At 34.6% G+C, this 21,876-nt stretch overlaps 3 protein-coding genes across 4 annotated transcripts; all 3 read left to right on the top strand.

The window, feature by feature from the left end:
- Nucleotides 1–407: 407 nt before the first annotated feature.
- On the top strand, nt 408–1,614 carry LOC120775026. Of its 2 annotated transcripts, none has more exons than XM_040104983.1 (4): nt 408–496; nt 681–730; nt 816–905; nt 998–1,614. In XM_040104983.1, exons 1-4 carry the CDS (start codon nt 464–466, stop codon nt 1,518–1,520), a joined length of 696 nt encoding a protein of 231 aa, XP_039960917.1. In that variant the 5' UTR covers nt 408–463; the 3' UTR covers nt 1,521–1,614. The 2 variants fall into 2 exon arrangements, with proteins under 2 accessions (XP_039960917.1, XP_039960916.1); XM_040104982.1 differs by having other exon boundaries at nt 408–592.
- A 1,907-nt stretch (nt 1,615–3,521) lies between these two features.
- Nucleotides 3,522–4,604, top strand: LOC120775183. Its single transcript, XM_040105238.1, has 4 exons — nt 3,522–3,669; nt 3,761–3,795; nt 3,874–3,969; nt 4,030–4,604. The coding sequence occupies exons 1-4, from the start codon at nt 3,580–3,582 to the stop codon at nt 4,466–4,468; spliced, it is 660 nt and encodes a 219-aa protein (XP_039961172.1). The 5' UTR covers nt 3,522–3,579; the 3' UTR covers nt 4,469–4,604.
- Nucleotides 4,605–6,349: 1,745 nt separating this feature from the next.
- On the top strand, nt 6,350–7,615 carry LOC120774952. The gene is made up of 3 exons (XM_040104833.1): nt 6,350–6,574; nt 6,682–7,287; nt 7,370–7,615. The coding sequence occupies exons 1-3, from the start codon at nt 6,414–6,416 to the stop codon at nt 7,431–7,433; spliced, it is 831 nt and encodes a 276-aa protein (XP_039960767.1). The 5' UTR covers nt 6,350–6,413; the 3' UTR covers nt 7,434–7,615.
- Nucleotides 7,616–21,876: the final 14,261 nt, after the last annotated feature.

The raw sequence follows: 21,876 nt of genomic DNA, 5'->3' as shown, positions 1-21,876 counted from the left end.
GGTTTTATTAATGGTTAAAGCCGTTGGACTGTCATTAGGTTAAGTTTATCGAGCTAGAAGTTGGTAATGAGAAATACCCCCTTATAAGTAAATATTTCTACGCCATTGGTTTAAACAAATAGCGTGAGTGTATATTGTGCAGCTACGCCTTATTTGCTACTTGATATAGATATTTATTTCTCGTAAGTTAAGGAGTAAAGGCTTAAACTATACAGAAAGATTACGTATTAACACCCTTAATAAACATATGCAGCACCTTTTTTTACTAAAAAGTCTAATTTATTAATTTTGTTTAATAAGTAATTATAGTACATTCCTATTGGGTATGTGTTGGTGTCTCTCTTGTTTAGCGACTCTATCAGCAAGTATAACCAGTTCATTCGCCTCAGTCAGATTTGTACTGTCGGTGTGTTTAAACACCTTTTATTTCTACTGCCGCTTATAAACAAATAATAATTTTAATATGGAGCCTATTGCAATCGATAAAGTCCTAATGGTATTGAGTTTTTTGTTCACTACTCCAGAAAATCATATACAGTTGAATTCGATAGATGTTAACGTATCGTCATTAATGCGTATTGGCGGAGATGATGTGTGTATATACATATTTTATATGAACCAAACCATATGAAAGTTGAAATTTTGAATAATTTTTGTTACTATTTTATTTCTGGTAATAGATTGCCTGGCAAAACTGCAACGTTCAAGAAATGAAGAACTTGGGTTACGAGTATGTATTGAATAAAATTATAGCATATATTATGTGTATGCATGAAAGTAATTAATGTTTTTGTAAATGCTATTTCTCTATGTAGCGTTAATGCGGCGCTAGACTACCAAATGAAAGCGAACAAAAGACTGGAAAGCATTGTTAGCGATCTACAAGCTATCAAAACAAGATTAAGGTATTCATATTAAATAAATACATATATATATGTATATATATATATATATATATATAATATCTATTTAAATTTGTGTCTTTTATACTACTTAGCACCCCCAAACCGGTCGATTGTTCTAAAGGACAAGTCGGCGAATTCAATGTAAACTTGCCGCAATCACCGATTCCTTTTTCTGTGTTGTGCATAAACAATCAATATGGTGACAATTGGTTCTTGATCGCTCATCGCAAAGTCACTAACGCCCTTTTCCGTAATAATCCAGCAGCTGATTCATTAGAAAATGGTATGGGCGAATTTAATGGCGAATACTTCATTGGTTTTAACAAATTGCGTGCAATTACCGATAGCCAAATGTATGAATTGCTTATAGTGGAGAGCAATGGAAGGAATAAGCCGTGGTATGATCATTACCAAACTGTGGCACTTGATGCCAATAACAAGGTGAGACAACTGGGAGAACATAGAACCAATCGCGCTGATAATCCTATGGGCTTATTGGCTCACGCTGAAGCGGTCAATAGGAAATTGAGATTGGATTTGAATCCAAGTAATGAAGTTACGATTTATTTACGAAAAACATCATTACATGACGTTCCACTCTTTAAAGTAAAATAATAGGATTTTGAATTGTATAAAACGACATAATTCCAAAACAAGCCTTTGTGTATTATATTTATACTAGTGGATCCTACCATGCGATGCTGTGCTATACAATTCGTAGTATTATTCAAACAATAAACTATTCAATACAGTGAAAATTTTCTTTACGAGTAAAGGCGAAAACGTTTTTGCCGGTATAAGAATCCAAGGGATCGTATTTGAGGTTTAATTTTGACTATCCTCATACAAATAAATGTCAACGGCAATAATAACGATTTTAAGGCTGGGTTTTCAATGTCTGGTTAGCAGCATCTGTCAGTTAAGTTTTAATTAAAAAAAGGTTCCTTACCGAAAGAAGAAATCTTGGCTAAGTTTACCAGAGCTTAACTGACAGATGGCTGTTAACCAGACATTGAGGAAATGGTTCTTTATATTTGGTATTTTGCTGAAAATTAAAATTACAGTTGAACTTCCCTAACTCGCATCACCATAATCCATAAAAAAAGACTTCGAGCAAGAGAGACTTCGAGTTATGGTAGGAAATTTATATGGAATTTGGCTTTTAGTGCCAATTCCAGAATTCAAGTCATAGAAGTTCAACTGTATTATATTTTTTTGGGGTTCTGAATAGTCCGCTTAGTAAATTGTACTTAATAAACATCAACAAATCGTGCGACCGGCCAATGTGCACAGTTAATGGAGATGCCCGCTTAATAGAGCGTCCATTTAATACAGATTTCCTCTTATTTTTGTGAAGTAGCGTGGAAACATATACATACATATGTTTCTTTTATGCAAATGCCGAGAACAATTACAGAAAGCTTCCCCTAGCCCCATTTTATAAATATACAGTTTCATTCATCTGTTCTCTGTATGGCATGACCTTTTGCATCTAACACCTTGGAGTTAATCTTTCTCTGAGTAATCAGTAATCTCTTGGTATGACGTACATCAAGGCGGGTCGATTTTTATGATTTTGCAACGACAACATAACGGTTGTTTGTATCATCACAAAATAATAGATAGATAGATAACCCTGTATCGATATATAAATGATCAGGATGATGAGACGAGGTTGAAATCCTGGTCACTGTCTATCTGTCCGTCTGTCCGCCTGTGCAAGTACATGTATTTCCTACCAAAATAGTAAGGACTAGGTCATAAATAGGCGAAATCATGCTACAACCACGCCTACTTCCCATCTAACACAATTTTATTTGATTATTTGACTTTCTAGTGTAAAAATCAAGAAGCAATTAATATAACGAGATAAATATTATGCCTTTCAAGCATGTCTCCACATGACACAAAATTGTCCAAATCGAACCAAACTTTTTCTTACCGAATATATCGGTCAATGCTTGAGATATATAATTGAAATTTAAAGTGAATCCTTTCCTGATGATAGTAAGCCTTTGTGTTAAAAATGGGTTGAATCGGATCAATACTTCCTTTAGCCCCCATATACCTAATATAAAGGTTATCGAACTTCCGGATGACTTTATACCGCATTTATATCTTTCGCATTACGGTGCATATTCATATTTGTGCTTAGATTGAATAAAATCGAATTAAAACTTGGCCCAGATCTCATATGACAAACATGCCTTTCATACCTGAAAGTATTACCTCGCTTTTAACACTTCCAAGTTGTAAGAGTATGAAATGTTTAGTTATACCTGAAATTTGCCTTTCCTTACTTATTTTAATATAAAGTTTTGCCATCACTTAATTGTAATTGCGGCGGCTTTCATTCCTGCAAGTTACAAGAGTATAACAACGAAAACATTATAATGATCGCTAAATATCTTTTCCTTAAAAATCGCTGTTTCGAAACCGGTTTTAGATTCGTAGTATCTTATAATTGGAGTTGTTCAGAATGATCCAACGAAAATTTCCCGCATACGCATTTTTTCCGTTTTTTTTGGCTCCCTGCAAATCAACCTGCTCTAGTGTTCATATACGTCGGTTCTACTATGTTTAAGATTGTGTTATATTTTAGTTGATTTATAAAGTTGAAGTGCACAGTATCACTTCAGTTGTGATTCGAGTAAACGTAAATTAATTCATTAAAATGCCACAAGCCACATCATTGCAACGAGCATTTACGGTGATGACTTATCTACTATCTTCCAAGGAAATCAATCACATTGATAATCAAAAGGTATAGATGAGCCTGAATAATCCATTTTCTTTTTTGCCAGTATTTATGTATATGTATATGTACATGCTTATCATTTTTCGTTTCAAATAAGCAAATTTGTGATGCAGTTGAAGGCGCTTCGTTTAAGTAAGTACAAATGCATTAAACCTCGCACTTACTTGTACATACCTACAAATGTCCACCAATACTTACACATTTATGCAGAATGCAAGGAGCGGAGTCATTTATGGATAATTATTCAATGAAATTAGAAACGATTAGCGATGGTATATTCAATATCTTATACGATGTGCAGAACAGGTATTTCAACGATGATATTTATTTTAAAAATTTTGAAAATGTATGTATTTTCGTTTGCAGTGCACCAGAAATCCCGCCAACAAAGCCATATGAATGTCAGAATGAATCCTTCGGAAAACTGTTTTGTGAGGACAACAGATACGCTAAACATTTATTGTTAATAGGGCGTGGTCACAAGCGTATGTCACATGATCTATACCAAAAGCTCTTAAACGGAATTCCTTGCGATAAAAAATGCATCGATAGTAATACTGACTTCTTTATTGGAACAAATAATTTTATGCAGCTCGTTCGCAATAAGTCATTTGATGTGCTGTTTGTTTACTTTGATGCTGATGATATGGAACATTTTCGTTATATTTCCGAATTTCAATTTGATGGTAAAACGTTAAATATTACGCGATCACGCAGTAGTATGACAGAAGTTTCTTTGAAAGAATTTATAAAAAACATCAAGTTTACAAGTTGGAAAATCTTTTTGCGAAAAAAGGGTGAATGATGGCATCCAAATCTATCAAACTATAATATTTTATGAAAAAAGTGTTGAAACATTAAAAGACAAAAAAAATTTGAAATATCTAAAAATGCGCTATTTGTACGATAACCACAATTTTATGTACATATTTTATTAAAATAAATGAAGAAGTTGTTGTGTAGACTGTTGATATTGATAAATCAAGGTTTTTACGAATAATTTGTTTGAACTTCCATTTTGAACTTTCTTTGAATTCATTGCAAACCTCATAATAAACAAGATAGGATAGGAATTCTATTAAACATAGCAATATACTTATGTATCTGTATATATGCATGTATAGGTGTTTCATATTCAAAGAATAAGAAATTTATATATGTACTAAAGGCACTAAAATATAAAGGTTATCAGCTAATTACGAGTTATCATTATTAAATTTGTGCAGTAGCAAAGATTTGAGGGTCTGTGCAGCGAGAGGTGGTGAAAAATATTAAACTAATTGCTAATAAACTCATGAGATGGGCGTCTAAATACATACTTATAAACAGTTTTACCTATGTAGGAGCTCAGTACGTATTATAATTCGATCAGTTTGGGTATGGTCACGATTGAGCGGTGAGCCCGTGCGTCATAATGTGAGAAGAGCACTTTTTTCTTTGCCAAATACTATGTTTATATAGTTTTTCCAAATTCTTGCCACTTATTGCACAGAATATAATGGTCTTGTTTACTAATTTTCAAGACGAATTGAATTTGGTGTTACTGTTTACTGTTTGGTGTTACCATTTTACCATTGGAAGGTTTCGAAAAAGGCACGAAAATAATAATACCGCTCGGAATTCGGAGCGCTCGGAGTGCACACCTCAAACTTTAAATGCGTTTTTCTCAAAACACACGTTTTAAACTGGCGGACATGATTCCGGTCGAATTACTCAACCGATTTACTTAGTTTTTTTTTTTTAATTTATTTATAATTTATTAAAAAAATTTATGTAAAAAAACAAGGGGAAGAATTAAAAAAAACGTTAATTACTATTTTATTTATCAACATTTTTTCATGATTCTGGTAAATTGGATTATTGTGTTTCAGATGATCCAAACATGAGAAATCGTGTCCGCCAGTGAAAAAACGTATCTCATTCCCCAGTCATTTCTCCCACAAATGTCATCAAATAAATCCGAAAAAATACCTCATATGTGAAAAAAGTTCTATTGTAGAATAACAATCTCTATAAAAAAGATGTCAAAAAAAAGGCCAGATTACCCTACTGACACCTAAATGACAAAGACATAAAGTCAATTCAGACCTTCTCTCAATCTCATTATAGAGATTTTCGACATTTTGGTTGACCTTATATCGTATACATCAGGCAGTATATGTGGTCTTGTAATAAAATCAAGCGAATATGTATATAATAATTATTATTTAATTCACATGCAACATTTTTTAATATCAAGCTATAGTAAAACTTGAAAATATATTCCGCATTTAAGCTTTGCGAATTCTGAAAGTTTAAAATATGCAATTGGACCCGAACTTAGATCTTCCTTATATTTGATACTATTTATGAATTTAATAACGCTCATACTAATCAGCAGTGAAACATATTTACCAACTTTTGAAAGAGAATTGCCAATATGAATCTTTGTACACAATCAGTAAAACTTATAGAGAAACGAGAGTGTAAAATCAAATGCATATAAATTAGGGCAGCACTTAATTAAATTTGTGAACGATTTATAAACATGTGATAATTTAAAATATTATTAAAAGACTGAGCCTTTGGGATTATCAAGTCAACATTAATATTAGTAGAACCACGAGACGCCTTAAGGCCCATCCTAATATGCAAGCGTACGAACAATTATATAGCGGGCTTTAGCACATTTCATATTCCAATATTTGTGAAAATGTATGCAGAGTAATTATTTAGTTGGGTGATGGTATTTGCACAGTAAGGACCGACGAATGCTCATATTGATCATGTCTGCGGAAATTTTCTTTACATCAATGCTTTGTTTTATGTCAACATACGACAATAATTTGAATAATATGCAGATCAATTCAAAACCTTTGCAGAACGTTGGACCAAGCTGTATAAATGAGGCGCAGAGTTTTAATGAAAAAGTGTAAGTATGTAAATATGTATATGCAGATCTGAATATTTTCGAAAGTGGAAATAAGTGACAATAATAAGTACAGTGGTATATTTATAAATGCAATACATTTTTTGTAGTGTTCAATTGCTTGATCTGCAAAGGGCAAATGATAACTTGTTCAAACAGATAGAAGGTGACATGGCGAATTTAAGAAATTTTATTGGTATGAGCCCAAACTTAGTGAATGGACGCAGTAAACGGGAGACTGTTGACACAATTGATATATTAACCCATACGCAATTTACCTGTAAAATCCCACCTAAAATTGGTATGCAAATCAACAATGCTCAACTCATACCAAACATAGTGCAATGTGAGAGTACTAAATATGGATATGGCTGGATACTCTTTGCAGCTTTTGATGCACATCATCGAAATTTCAATGAAAAGAGTACAAATGAATTTATTAATGGCTTTGGTGGTTTCACGAACGGTCAGAAAGTGACGGAGTACTTCGTCGGTTTAAAGCGTTTGCATGAAATAACGACAGAAGGTGGAGAGCGTGAATTGTTGATTGTGATACGCAATGTCGATCATTGGGAAAAAACTCACACACATTATATGCATTATAAAAGATTCAGCGTGGCTGGTGCAGATAACGACTACAGGTTAAAATCACTTGGTGGATACGATGGTGACATTAATGACCCACTTCAAGCGTTCTTAGAAGAGCCATTTTCACTGTAAGTTTTGTTTTTTATAATAGATAATAATAATATAAAGTATTCGTGGATTGATTTCTTCATTATACTTGTCTCTATTTAGCACTTTGCTGAGAATGGAACGGATGGGCACTGTAGCAATGTTTGTGAGAAGTGTGAACGCATAATGGAATTATCCTCAGCGCAGTGTGTACAACAAAATTTCACCATAAATACACCATATATACATTCTAAATTAAAAATTCCACCCAATTTATGAAATTAATTTATTTTAGTTATATGTTTAGGCTACAAAATGTGGAATAACTTTTGTAAACAAATGATAATTACAGATTAATTGTGATGAAAATAGTGTTTTAATGTGAAATAAACTCAGTATAAGGAGTTATTTTGCTCTTGCAAGATTGATTGATATCAGCGATATATGGGTATATTTAACATGACACCTAGCATAGGGTTGCAATTATTGGGTAGTGAAAAAAGTCTTTTCGTATTTTGTCAATAGATGTCGTTGCAGTCGTATTTCTCCAGTGCTACCACACACAATGTATAATACCATATAGTGATGGAAATCGAGATTTTAAGCTTCTTTTAGTAAAAAACTAATTAAATTCGGGGAAGTTGAAAAGATGTCACAACTGTTCAAAAATGAGTGAAAATAATAAAGAAATTCGCTATATTTTGTAATTTTTGTATAAAAAAGCGAAGAATACCATGAAGCCACTAATGAAATTTGTGTAGTTTACTGAGGCGATGCTGTATCAGTTCGTGTAGCACAATAATGGTTCGCTCGCTTCCGTTCTGAAAATTTCGAAATTACACTGATGAAAGTTTAACACTGCTGGAATAATGTCTCTAGCGGGAAAATGGCAAAAAGTGGTCGACCAAAATGGTACATATTTGTTACATATTTGTTTTGTTTGTAGAAGTTTGACTGGAAATACGAAAATACTTTTTCGACTATCCAACATGTAGACGTACGTGTATATCACTGAATTTTTTACTGTCTTTTTCAATGATAAAACAATTAAATTTAGTGAACGTCTTTTCCCGGTTTTATTGTGTCCTGTTGAAAAAATGGTTACAATTAGGACATTGCTCTCCATAGCTCCTGCAGATCTAATATACTACTGTGATCAAATTGAAAAAAACCAAAACAAATTTTGTCCATTTCATCTCTTTCAAAGTAATTCCCTCTTGTTGCACTACACTTATGCCAAGGAATTTTCCAGTCAACATAGCACTTGGAAAAATCATCCTTCGTGATGGCCATCAGAGCCTTCTTAGCTTCAGCTTTTATATCCTCAATTGAGTCAAAACGGTGTTCTCGGAATGGTCATGTGAATTTGCTGAATACTCAGTAGTTACACGAAAGTAAATCAGGCGAATGCGATGGTTGCGGCACGATGTGGAGTATGAGATGGTGCATTAGCGCACTTCTTTGTTCAATAAATTCAGACATAGCAAAAATCGAAGAATTCAGTTTTAGATAGGGTTACCAGATGTACTGATTTTATCAGTACGCGTACTGATTTTTACACCCCCGTACTGATATACTGATTTTTCAATGAAGTGTACTGATTTTCGGCGTAAACGCCTTTTTTTCACAAACTTTAAGTGACCAGATTTGTGCATTTTTTAAAGCGAATTCAAACATTGATTCCTTTTCTGAAATTTTAAAAATTGCGCAATATTTTTTTGCTATTTCCGGACATAATGCTAATTGTGAAAGAATTTTCTTTCTCATCAATATCCAATGAATTTCCTTGTTGGAAATGTTCGCAACATGATTGTCACTAAATATAATTATAAGAACATGTAATGCAACGATTTCCATAAGTATATAATGAAAACTGAAAATGTTGATATGCTAAAATCAATCGGCAGTGCCAAAAAATATGACCGAAAAAATGTAAATTGTACGATGCTGGAAGATAATTAAATTCTACATATTTGAGACGCTGGAATTTGTAATCTATCTGTACCCTGCTCCTTTTCTTTTTACTTTTTTTTGCTTTTTTGATGGAGACGTACTGATTTTTCGCTGGACCGATCTGTTAATGGATGTTTTGACGTGGTTTCGCATAGATGTCACTAACAGTACCACCAACTTACAGAAAAAAAAAAAACTTAAATTAAAAATTAATTAAAAATTAAGTATAAACTAAAAATTCACATTTCAATTTGATCACAGTAGTATATAAGCGATTTCCCAAAGCCTCACGATGCGCCAATAATGCGCTCACTAAAAATTTCCTTCAATAAATCGATTGGCTATATGTTATATAGTGCCGTATTGTTGGTACAAAAGGTCATCCACATAAGCGTCCTCCAAATCAGGCACCAAAAACTTATTACTTTATACTTTATAGCATTTCCTATTGAATGTAACATTATTAACCGCTTCATCTGATTCAACGATTCTCTTTGCGTATAGAACAGTGCAATCACTGATTTTTTGAGGATGTATTGGCATCTCAACAATTCCTTGTGGATTGATCGTTGAACAAAATTTTCTTGTGAAAATCGGTTTCGGTTGTGGGCCCATTTATCAAACATTGTTCTGGAGTAAGTGTGTTCAATATGAAATGGCAAATCAAAGCGAGTACACATAACTTAAATCAAGATGTCAAAAAAAAAACAACTCCGAAAAAGGTATTGAAAACCACACGTCTAAAACATACTCGCTATAAAAATATTGAATGAGGGTTTGGCTAAAGCAGACATGCTTCCTATTTTGGATACTCCGTTTCGACTGGCACTGGGGAGAAATATAGTATTTGGCATTATATTAGATGTTCAGAACCAGCAATACATTTATGCTCCGAACTCTCATTCTTTTTTCAAAATCGAACTTCAAATGTATTGTTGGCTCTTCTTAAAATCCATTGATATAGACATCTTGAGATATTAAACAAGGTCTTGAACAGCAAATGTCCCTATGTCTACTCTAAATATTCCTTGCATTCTTGCTTCAATTGATGCAGCAAGTAGTTTGATTTATTGAAACATATGTATGTAAGTATACACAAATATTTAATTTTCACAATATATATGTATGTGTGATTTTTCACTCTTCCCTTCCGTAGCGTTAGCCAACCAACAGAACGGGCCACATGACATGTGGACAGCACTGACAGAGTGACAGTTCCTGCATCAGCAACAATGATTGTGGCAGCAACATTGGGAGTGATAGTGACAGTGCCAAAGAGAGAAATGCAAAACCAACAGCAACAACAACTACAAAATTTTATATCTATAAATTCAATATTTTACATCGGAATACAATTTCTTGCATGAAGGTTCTTTGTATTAATGTTTTGACTCTTTCGGAGTCTGTTCATAAAAACAATGGGAACCTATAACGCTAGCAGCTAGAATCTACCAATCTTATCATTATGTTTGCATGTATAGTCCGCTAAATATCTTTATAATTCGATGTTTCAGCGTAGCAAATTCAATAAAGAGAGAGAGAGAGTCTAATACGCGTCCGTCTTATTGCATTGTAATTCTAATGCATGGTTTGGCCCGAATGTAATCTCCCTTAATAGTTTCTTGTATATACATACATACATAGTATACATATGTTTACAATCCTCATATATAGTTTATGCTAGTTTCGTTTCTGCTATTATTTCAGTGCCTCTTTTCACTGACCATTTGATATGCCTCATACCGGAATACATATTATATATATTTTTGTTTTTCATTTATTATACATAGGTACTTGTACAAACTATGCGCAGACAAATACATATGTATGTAAAAGTAACCTTCGTTGTTGAAGTGACTTGGAATTGCAATTTATTGCTTCATGTGTCCACCATTTGGCAAGTGTTGTCAGACAACTGCTATTACAATGTGCAAAAATAAAATCGTATGAAATTAAAGTATGTGTGAAATATTTTATGCAATAAAAATATTCATACGTAAATATACAGTACACACATACAGGTGTTTGTATGTTTCACAATTGTGTAATGGACTTTATTGCGACACGAGATGTCACATTCATCTTAATAATAACAAATATTTCTTTTATTGCGCTTGATATTTATGATATCGATGGTAAGTACGCTAAGTTCTTTCGTGTTTGCGTTTCCATTGATATTTTGAAAAATTCTTTTCACATTTACAATTAACTACTATTGTTAAGGCAAATTTTAAACTAAACAGGAAGTTCAGATTAGTGTAACTCCAAAGAGTGCAAACTTAATGAGTCATAGCGAAGATGCTGAAGAAAACCCGTAAGTAAGCTTTTCTTAGCTGGTCCAAAGCTCTAGTTATAGAATTTCAGACCACAGAAGGCAAGCAGAAGGCAAGCAGAGATGGCTGCCATAAAGATAACAACAGATATACTGCAAAAGAGGCTTATTCTGAGACTAGATTGTTCACTTCAAATGTAGATTGGCTATGCGCACCTTCATATAACTGACTGCGCATTCTAGTTATTATCAATTGCATCAAGCTACTTTATGATAAAGTATGTACGCTTTTGTACTATATTGATAGTGCAAAGCCAATGATCAAAAAATTGCACTTTCGGTTCTTAAATATCAGACTGGGGATAAAGGGAGTTACGCTGTCCTTTTGCGTTTTAAGGAGTCACATGGGCTTACGAGTTTTAAAAAATCGATTTATTTTATTGTCTTATTATATTCTATAACACCTCGAGAATAATACAGTTCAAGTTGATAATAATTTCGGAGATACAGCCTTGAGAACTTGTGCGCTCGTCTTTAAACGCGTTTTTATCGAAACTGTGGTTTTGAAGTCGGTTGGCAGGATTCCTCGAGAACTACTGATGCGATCTTCATCAAATTTTACATAGGTTTTTGAGATACAATTCTTAAAGACTCGGACGAAGAATTTTCTTTTTCGATTACGACTATTTGGAAAAAACAGTGTTGCGAAATTTAAATTTTTTTGTAAAAATGTCTGCCAAAAATCCAATATTCAGTTTATTCTTCGTCCATGTTCTAAGTTAATGAACCAAAACGCGTATTTTTTCCACTTTAGATGATCCTGCAAGGAGTTATCCTGGCAACGCGGGCGCATCTTTTTTTCGAGGGGTCACTGGAAATGGCTTTGCGATGGACAAGTTTAAGATATTTTTTCCAAAATTTTCAGAATTTCTTTGTTAAAAGTGTATGTTTCAAACAATAAAATATTTATTTTTTTTTACCCGAGGAAACCGATACAATCCCTTAAAACTAGAACACAAGTAGTCCAATGTGGTTTCACCAAGTTCATGCGAGCTCGTTGAATGCTGTTTAACAACCATTACTTGTGAAGCTGAAACTGTTAAGCTTAAAAGCATATTTGAACAACTTTTGTCTCCAGCAATGTTCATTTTGTCACAGCTGTAAGGGATTTAAGTCGATACTGTTGAACGGACAAACGTGCGGTGAGACAAAAAATGTTGACAGATCGTCTCAACAGTTTTGTGATAAAATAAAAGGGTAACATCCAATAGAAAACGTCGGAGATATATATGGTATATAGTCATAAATGAACACCTTTACGAGCGTGATGAGTCTGTTTAGTCATGTACGTATGTCTGTATATAAGCGAACTAAAACCCCAGCTTTTGAAATATCGATCTGAAATTTTGCACACATCCTTTCCTCTCCAAGAAGCTGCTCATTTGTCGGATTGAACCATTACCGGACGGCTATAACATATAGCTGGCGTACAAACTGAACGATCAAAATTGAGTTCTTGCACGGAAAACTTTTTTATTTGACAAGATATCTTCATGAAATATGACACGGACTATTTTTCAAAGCAACGCCACGATATCTGAAGAAAATGTTGAGAATGGACTACTATATCATACAGCTGCCATACAAACTGAACGATCAATATTATATGCACGAAATTAGACATGAATTTTTCTCAAAGGAATCGGTATAATCTCCGGTCATATTTTTTTCTGTGGACAACTATATTATAGGGTAGTCGAAAAAGTCTTCTCGTATTTAGTCGATAGATATCGATGCAGTCGTATATCTCTAGTGTTACCAATCACATTGTGTTATACCATATAGTGTTGGAAAAGTAAGATTTTAAGTTTCATTTAATCAAAAAAAATTAAAATCGCGGAAGTTGAAAAAAGTTACAGCTGTTCAGAAATGAGTGAAAATAATGAAGAAATTCGATATATTTTGAAATTTTTGTATAAGAAAGGGAATGATGCCACGCAAGCTACCAATGAAATTTGTGAAGTTAACGGAGAAGATGCTATATCAGTTTGTGTAGCACAACAATTTCGATTTACACTGATGGAATAATGTCTCATTAGTATAAATATTATAAAAATCAGTTGAAGTTTGATTAGAAATATGAAAAGACTTTTTAGACTACCTAAAATATCTGCCATACAAACTGAGCGAACAAAATTAAGTTTTTGTAAAACTGAACTGAGACTACTTTCTTTGTGAAGGGTATTCTGGCTTCGGTGCAGCCGAAGTTAATGTTTTTTCTTGCTTTATTGCAATTTGAAGCTTCTGTATCTAGAGAGTTTAGATCGTTTGAGATTAAAGCAAGAAAAAACGTAAACTTCGGCTGCCCCGAAGCTAATATTCCCTTCGCAGGTGCATTTCTTTTAGTAACTATGTGTTTAAGTAAATCTAAAGACGTAACCAGCCAGTGTTAACCAGTCGTTAACGGAAAAAGTCTCCAATGCAAGATCGTTCAATCGGAGATTATATTAATTCCTTAATCCATGTCAAATTTCGTCAATATATCTTGTCAAATGCAAAAGTTTTCCATACCAGCACCATATTCCGATCGTTCAGTTCGTATATGTTCTAGTGGTCCGATATCAGCAATTCCGACAAATAAGCAGTTTCGCGAAGTGAAAATGACGTCTGCCAAATTTCAAAACGATATCTTAAAAACTGAGGGACTACTTAGTTCGTATATATACAGACAGACGGACATGGCTAAGTCGACTCAGCTCAACATACTGATCATTTAAATATATACTTTATAGGGGCTCCGACGTTTCCTTCTGTGTGTTACAAGCTTCGTGGCAAACTTAATATACCCTATTCAGGGTATAAAAAACTTCTAGTCTTGTATAAGTTGCTGAAATTGTCACTGTTAGCATAGAATGATAAAATCTAAGTCATCATATTATCAGAGATATCTTGATAATCAAAGTTTTTTGTTGTAATTGCTTTCTGAGAACGAATTATCACCTCTAATGGGCACCATATTAAGTGTATTATTGATCTCGGCCAGAAAATAAAACTTCTTGTATCTGCTTAATAAAAATGCATCAACAAATAACCAAGCTATTGTTGTACTATTAAATCGCATAACTTGTTAAATCAAGCAAAGTCAAAGATTAAGTCACCCATACAGCTAACGCATTTTCATGTTGCTCCTTTGTCTTCGAATTCAAAGTGTTACGAGCACTTCGACGCCCCCTTTGTTACACAGCCACAATGATATTAGAATGTTCTGAAACACCCGCAGTGTGACCACAAAACAAGCACTTTTGAATTTATTTGCTCTCCACCAGTGGTTGATTATACCACCAGGAGCAGCTGTCAATTTCCAGTTCCTTAGCTTATTTACGGGCATTTTTCAACAACTGACATCGAGCCATTATATTTTATGCGGCTTTGTAAATGTGTTTATTTGTCAAACCAATTGAAAAGTTTATATCGTATTGCTGGACAGCGTAGAAGAAGTTGTTGTGCTTGTTGACTTAACCGAAACCAGATGCGGAGCAGCAAGGACAGGCTGCCCAACAGAAGTGTTAGGCCGTTGGAGCTTTGTGTAACGCTGGTCATTGTAGTTGTAATGGAGTGTTTATATTTGTCAGTTTATTTAAAATATTTTCTTGCATTGCGGTGAATAAAATAACTGCTGCCACTTGTATTTGCCGTTTGCCGCTTGCTGTTTGTTGTTTGTATTGGTTATTGTCATGGTATTTTCATAATAACGCACAAATGCTAACTTATCATCTTTGCTTAAAATAAGTTTACTTTTATCACTATTTACTCACTCTGTTGTTCTTGCTGTTATACTTGTCTTTTTTTGTAGTTATTGCAGGCCTTCCACAATGGCAGTGACCAAAAAACAGTTTCCACTTTATTCGAACCGAAACTTTGTTGAGCGCCGCATGAAAAATCGCCGCTATATCTATAGCTAATGGATATTGTCATGCATAAAGAAGTAGGTAGGTCGTAACAAAAGTGGGCGGCTAATGTGGTGCAAAGTATTTGCAATTTCGTAAGTTTGAATAAACGAAATGTCGAAAACTTTTATTTATGTGCGTTTGCATGTTTGGCTGTGACTGGACTCACTATAAGCTCCGTATGACAATAATAAAAATAAATATTTACATATATAGGCCAACAATGAAAAGGCAACATTCTGAAGCTTGGTAAAACTTGCCGCCTGCTGTTGCCTCGGCATTTGGAAGGGTCAAAGTGGCCGCAATGATTTACTTGTGAAATTGAGATGTGCAAATTATTTATGAGACAAATATGAAGCTCTAAGGACAACCGCAGGCTCATCAAGTGCCCATGTATATTTAGTTGCCGAATTCATTGTAATGAAACTCAGACAACTATGTGCTTTATAGCAGCTCCTGTGATATTTGCTTATTTAATTTATTGGCTGAAAATGATCGATTAAAAAGTTTTTCTTCGGCTTTAATTTAGCTGCCATGTTTGTGATGTATTTTAGTATAAGCATTAAATTTTTTGTCAGCTATTTGTAAGACATGAAAATAAATTAGCTTTGAGCTATCAAGCAGAGAACATTTCACAACCTATATATGTATAAATGCGTAAGTCCGCCCTCAAACTGTGAAGGGAGGCGCTGTTATAGGTCTTTACCTTTGCAACCTTTTTTCCGATTGAACACTTCTTATATTTATACAATTTATACACAAAATAAACTCATATATCTACATGTATGTACTATATATACTGCGTGTAAATATATCTCTAAATATTGTATGTAAGTATTTGCACTTAAATTGACCGAAAGTTTAACAAACCGTACAAAATGAAATGAAGCGATATATCAACAGGAAGTTGACAACATACACGTACACATATTCGGTACTGGTATTTGTTGTTGCATGTGCAAGAATGTCGGAGTTGGATTTTTCTTACATACAAGTACAAATAAGTACGCAAAAGAAACGCAAGAAAGTTGGTTCATTTTAAGATGGTCCCTAACATAAAGCTGGATAGAATGCTGCAACGCTTAAGAGTCTTGCTAATTTAAGGGGTTACGTGGGTTTCCTCGGGTAAAAAACAGCCTCTTTTTTAAATTTTTCTCATATATATGAAGTATGCAATTCTTTTTAGAATTTTGTATTGTTAAGCCAATTAAGAAGAAGAAGATATGTATATGTACATACACCATTAACAAAAAAATTGTGAAACTTTTGGAAAAAAATATTTTAAACTCGGCCATTGCGACGTCATTTCCGGTGACCCCTTCGAAAAAATATGTGTCCGAGTTGGCAGGACAACTCCTTACTGGATCATCTAAAGTGGAAAAAATACGCGTTTTTGTTGAAACCTTAACTTAGAATTTGGATGAAGGGAAAAAAGTGAAAATTGGATTTTCGGCAGACATTTTTACAAAAAAAAAATTAAACTTTCAGTGAAAATTTTGTGACATTTTAAATAGTTGTAATCGAATAAATCTTTTATCCAAGTCTTTAAGTATTATATCTCAAAGACCTGTGTAAAATTTTATGAAGATCGGTTGAGTAGTTCTCGAGAAATCTTGCCAACCGACTTCAAAAACACAGTTTCTAGAAAAACGCGTTTAAAGACGGTGCACTTAGCCTTGCTAGCCTCGAGAGCACAAGTTTTCAAGGCCGTATCTCTGAAGCTATAACTCGAATCAACTGGAAAATTTTGGACAATATTCTAGAGGTATTGTAAAATTTAATAAGACAATAACCGCAATTTCGTGAAAATATATAGATAAAGTTAAGCATTTGGTTCCCATCGTTCAGTTTGTATGGCAGTTATATGCTACATATATCGGCGGTTCCAACAAATAAGCTGCTTCTTGGGGAGAAAAAGGGGACTATTTCGCATATATACAAACTCACGGACATGGCTAAATCGACTCAGCTTGTCAAGCTGATCATTTATATACATATTTTATAGGGTCTCCGACGCTTCCTTCTGGATGCCAAACTTAATATATCCTGTTTTAAATCTTTTGTGCGGAATCAAAGTTCTGGTGCCGAAAGTCTCATAATATTGGAAAAGGCCTTCGGTGATTGTTCGTCAAGAGCAAGTGTTTCTGATTGGTACAAATTATTCAAAGAGGGTCAAAAACGCGTTGACCACCAGTCCAGGACGGCCATCAACATCAACTGATGATCAACACGTCAATAAGATATAGTAATTGGTGCTTGAGAATCGACAAATAACAGTCAGATATCTTACCGTCATCTTTTTAATATCGGAAACGAAAAGCATTTTACAAGATCATTTGAGCCTATGAAAAGTGAAAACAAGATTGGTTCCAAAATCACAAATTTTTTTTCGAAAAACAGCGTCAAGTTAACGTCTCTGAAGCAGGACGCTATATGGTGCAGAGGCTTGCACGATGACAGCAACCGATGAGTCGACGTTACGAGTTTTCGAGTGGAAGGTTCTGCGGAAGATTTATGGTCCTTTGAGCATTGGCAACGACGAAGCACGACGCAGTCGATGGAACGATGAGCTGTACGATATATACGATGGCATTGACATCGTTCAGTGAATTAAAAGACAGCGGCTTCGCTGGCTAAGTCATGTCGTCCGAATAGATGAAAACACTCCAGCTCTGAGAGCATTGGAGTACCCTCCGGGGGAAGCAGAGGAAGAGGAGGACCTCCACTCCGTTGGAACGACCAAGCGGAGAAGGACCTGGCTTCGCTTGGAATATCCAATTGGCGCCACGTAGCAAAAAGAAGAAACGACTGGCGCGCTGTTGTTAACTCGGCTATAATCGCGTAAGCGGTGTCAACACCAATTAAAAAGAAGAAGAAGACAGCTATTTTTAATTTTGTTAAATCAACTAAAGTTCAACTAACCAATTAGCTTACTTATTTAGGACCATTTACGTGTAAAATTAGTCCATATGGAGATCATCACGAATAACTTCTAAAAAGTAGTTGCTTTTAACCACCAACTGTGGCTTTTCTTTTGGCTATGATATACTTGGCTAGTATATCTTTTTTGATTTTGATTACTACCCACTAAAGGTCACCCACAGGTCATTCACAGCTTGTATGAAGCCATCAATTGTGTGCACATTTAGTAGATCATATGTCTGTTGTAAAAATTAAAGCTTGAGGGACATAAAAAATAAATTTGAACAAGGCATTTCTCGTGTAAAAAAGGACAGCGAGCAAACATAAACAAATATGAATATGTACATCAACGCTAGCGCTGCTAGTTATACTCTCGCAACAAAGTTGCTAAGGAGAGTATTATAGTTTTGTTCACATAACGGTTGTTTGTAAGTCCTAAAACTAAAAGAGTCAGATATAGGGTTATATATACCAAAGTGATCTAGGTGACGAGTAGAGTTGAAATCCGGATGTCTGTCTGTCCGTCCGTCCGTCCGTGCAAGCTGTAACTTGAGTAAAAATTGAGATGTAATGATGAAACCTGGTATACGTATTCCTTGGCTCCATAAGAAGGTTAAGTTCGAAGATGGGCAAAATCGGCCCACTGCCACGCCCACAAAATAGCGGAAACCGAATACCTATAAAGTGTCATAACTAAGCCATAAATAAAGATATTAAAGTGAAATTTGGTACAAAGGATCACATTAGGGAGGGGCATATTTGGATGTAATTTTTTTGGAAAAGTGGGCGTGGCTATACCCCGCCCCCTCGTTAACGGACTGACAAAAAACGTCAGAAACAATAAATTTTACGGAAGAAATTGCCGAAGGAAGCTGCACCCAGGCGTTTTTTAAAAATTGAAAATGGGCGTGGCCTCGCCCACTTATGGACCAAAAACCATATTTCAGGAACTACTAGACCGATTTCAATGAAATTCGGTATATAATATTTTCTTAACACCCTGATGACATGTACGAAATATAGGTGAAATCGGTTCACAACCACGCCTTCTTCCAATATAACGCTATTTTGAATTCCATCTGTTGCCTTCTCTGTATAATATATAGTACATTAGGAACCAATGATGACAGCGGAATAAAACTTTACAAAAATACGGTATTTGAAAAATATGTAAATGACGTATAATGAAATATCGATTATCACTTTATCATGCGAGAGTATAAAATGTTCGGTGACACCCGAACTTAGCCCTTCCTTACTTGTATTATTGTTATGCCACCTCTTAGATGTGATTTACAAGAATATAAAGTGTGATATTAGTGCCATTGAAGAATGTCTCTCTGGGTCTGCACGCATTAGGGAGTCGCACACTCTTACATATAAAAGAAATATTTACAGGGTGGAAGACTTTATCAAATAAGTGATAAATTGTTTTGTTTTTGAGCGAGTGTCTAGAATCTAACTCATACAGAATTTGCCGAAGACGTTTAACGAAGCCTATAACAATTCAAGCGAGCATTTTTTGTCGTTCGATTGATAGAGAACATATTCAGTGTAATTCTTTGCTGAAATATACTATGTATATGTATGTACGTATATTACTAGTTACCTAAATATTAAAAAAATTGAAAAATGTTTGTTATTATGAAAAATAATGGAAAAGTCGTGATTTAAAAATAAAACTTATCAAACTACCTATGTTTGAGTCGACATTGCAAAGATACATATATCTTCCAAATGGTGGAACGATTCAACTGCGAAGCCATATGGTTGCATAGCTTAAGGGCTTCTCTAAGGTTAATCATGGCTTTTTCAGAAATTCCATTGCTTAAATTTGGTATACTGTATTTTGTATGGTCAACGATTTTGTCTGTTAATTATAATTTTATAACAATTTTAATCACATTCGATCAAATACTTTAATTTTAATTAAGTTTATATATATGTATTTCATCCAAAATCTTTCTTACTCTTCCTTCTAATAGCGGGTTAATGATATAAATGGTTAGAAAAATGTCGTCCGTTTTCGCAAATTGGACACAAATAGAACTGCTATTGACACACTTTGTCAAAATGTTGATTGAGTTGATTTCTCAGCTCGCACTTACCCTCTTGCGGCGCAACGAAAGCCTCTTGCAAACATGTACATACATACATAGACTCTTCAACGAGGCCTATTTGCTTTTCATCCGTTTTATTTCATATTTGCCCTTCAGGCAGATTTGCTCTTGTTACTGCTGTGCCGATCAAGAAATGGCCTGCGGCACTTATGGGATTTACGAAAAAATTAAATCCATACAAAATCCACTAGTAGCCAGATTGATAAAAGAACAAAAGGGAAAACGCTGAGTGCTTCGTAATACGTTGGGGAGGAAGGAAACAACCAAAGCAGATTGAGCAATAAAAACAATAACAAAGCTGGTTTGTCTTATTGACAATGATGAAGTGTTGACAAATGTGTTAAGGGATTTGCGGTTGAATGGATACTGGGCTGACTTCTGGTATTTGTTATAAGCGAATGGGCAATTGTATCGTTTAACTAACTTGGAGCATTGAAGGGTTTTAGCCTTATGCTTTTTCGTTACTTTTTCGAACTGTTGAATTATTCGGGTTATTTCAGGAATATAATAGATTTATTGAACCGAAAAAATGCGTAAATTTTAGAATTTAATTTTTTCAATATTATGCAATTAAACTTATAATACCTATATATGTAGGTGCACATAATTCGTCGTCGGTCACCCTACAAAATATGTATATAAATGAGTAACGTGTCCATCTATCTGTTCGTCTGTATATATATTTGTGAGCTTGTCCCTCAGCCTTTAGATATCGATCTGCCTGAGGTAATGATACATAGCCGAAAAAATTGTTGAGATCGGACCACTACAGCATATATCAGTGGCGGATTCAGAGAGGGAAATGGCAAGTTCATCAATCGCCGCAGGTTTGTTGACATAGAACTTGCAGATATAGCCTTGACATAGCTCCAAGTGGTCAAGCGACTTCAGTTCTTGCCTCGATTAGATTTCGTAAGGATGTGGCTCAAGATCTTTTCGCAAAATTTGCCACAACGACGTCACAGAGATGCCTAACGCTTGAGAACGACGTGAGAGAGTCTGATTATTTAGTATTCTCGACACTATGGGCACTTCTTTGTCTAACTGGCACGGGAACATTTTGTATTGTACGTGTTCACTTTTTCCACTAGATGCTCAATTGTTGATCTAACAGGAAGATTATGACGACCATCAATTGGACAAAGCGCTTTTAAAGTTGAGGCCACTGACTCCGAATTTCAGTAGTAAATTTTAATAATTTCGATTCGTTGTTGGATCGTATGTCTTTCCATGAAGAAATGGCAAGCTTAATTGAAGAGAAATGTCAGAAGAGCGTGAAAAATGTCAGGTGGTTTGCTGTCGCTATCGCTTTTGTAGCGTCCCCTCGTATGCATATAAGCTTTCGATCAGAGTGTGTGTTACAATATTTGTGTTAGTAAAACGAGAGATGATAATAAAATAGATCATATCGGTTAA

This window comes from Bactrocera tryoni, chromosome 4 (genome assembly GCF_016617805.1).
Source record: "Bactrocera tryoni isolate S06 chromosome 4, CSIRO_BtryS06_freeze2, whole genome shotgun sequence".
In the NCBI taxonomy this organism is placed as follows: Eukaryota; Metazoa; Arthropoda; class Insecta; order Diptera; family Tephritidae; genus Bactrocera; species Bactrocera tryoni.
Note: the sequence above shows the minus strand (reverse complement) of the source record. Positions and strands in the feature narration are given on the sequence as shown.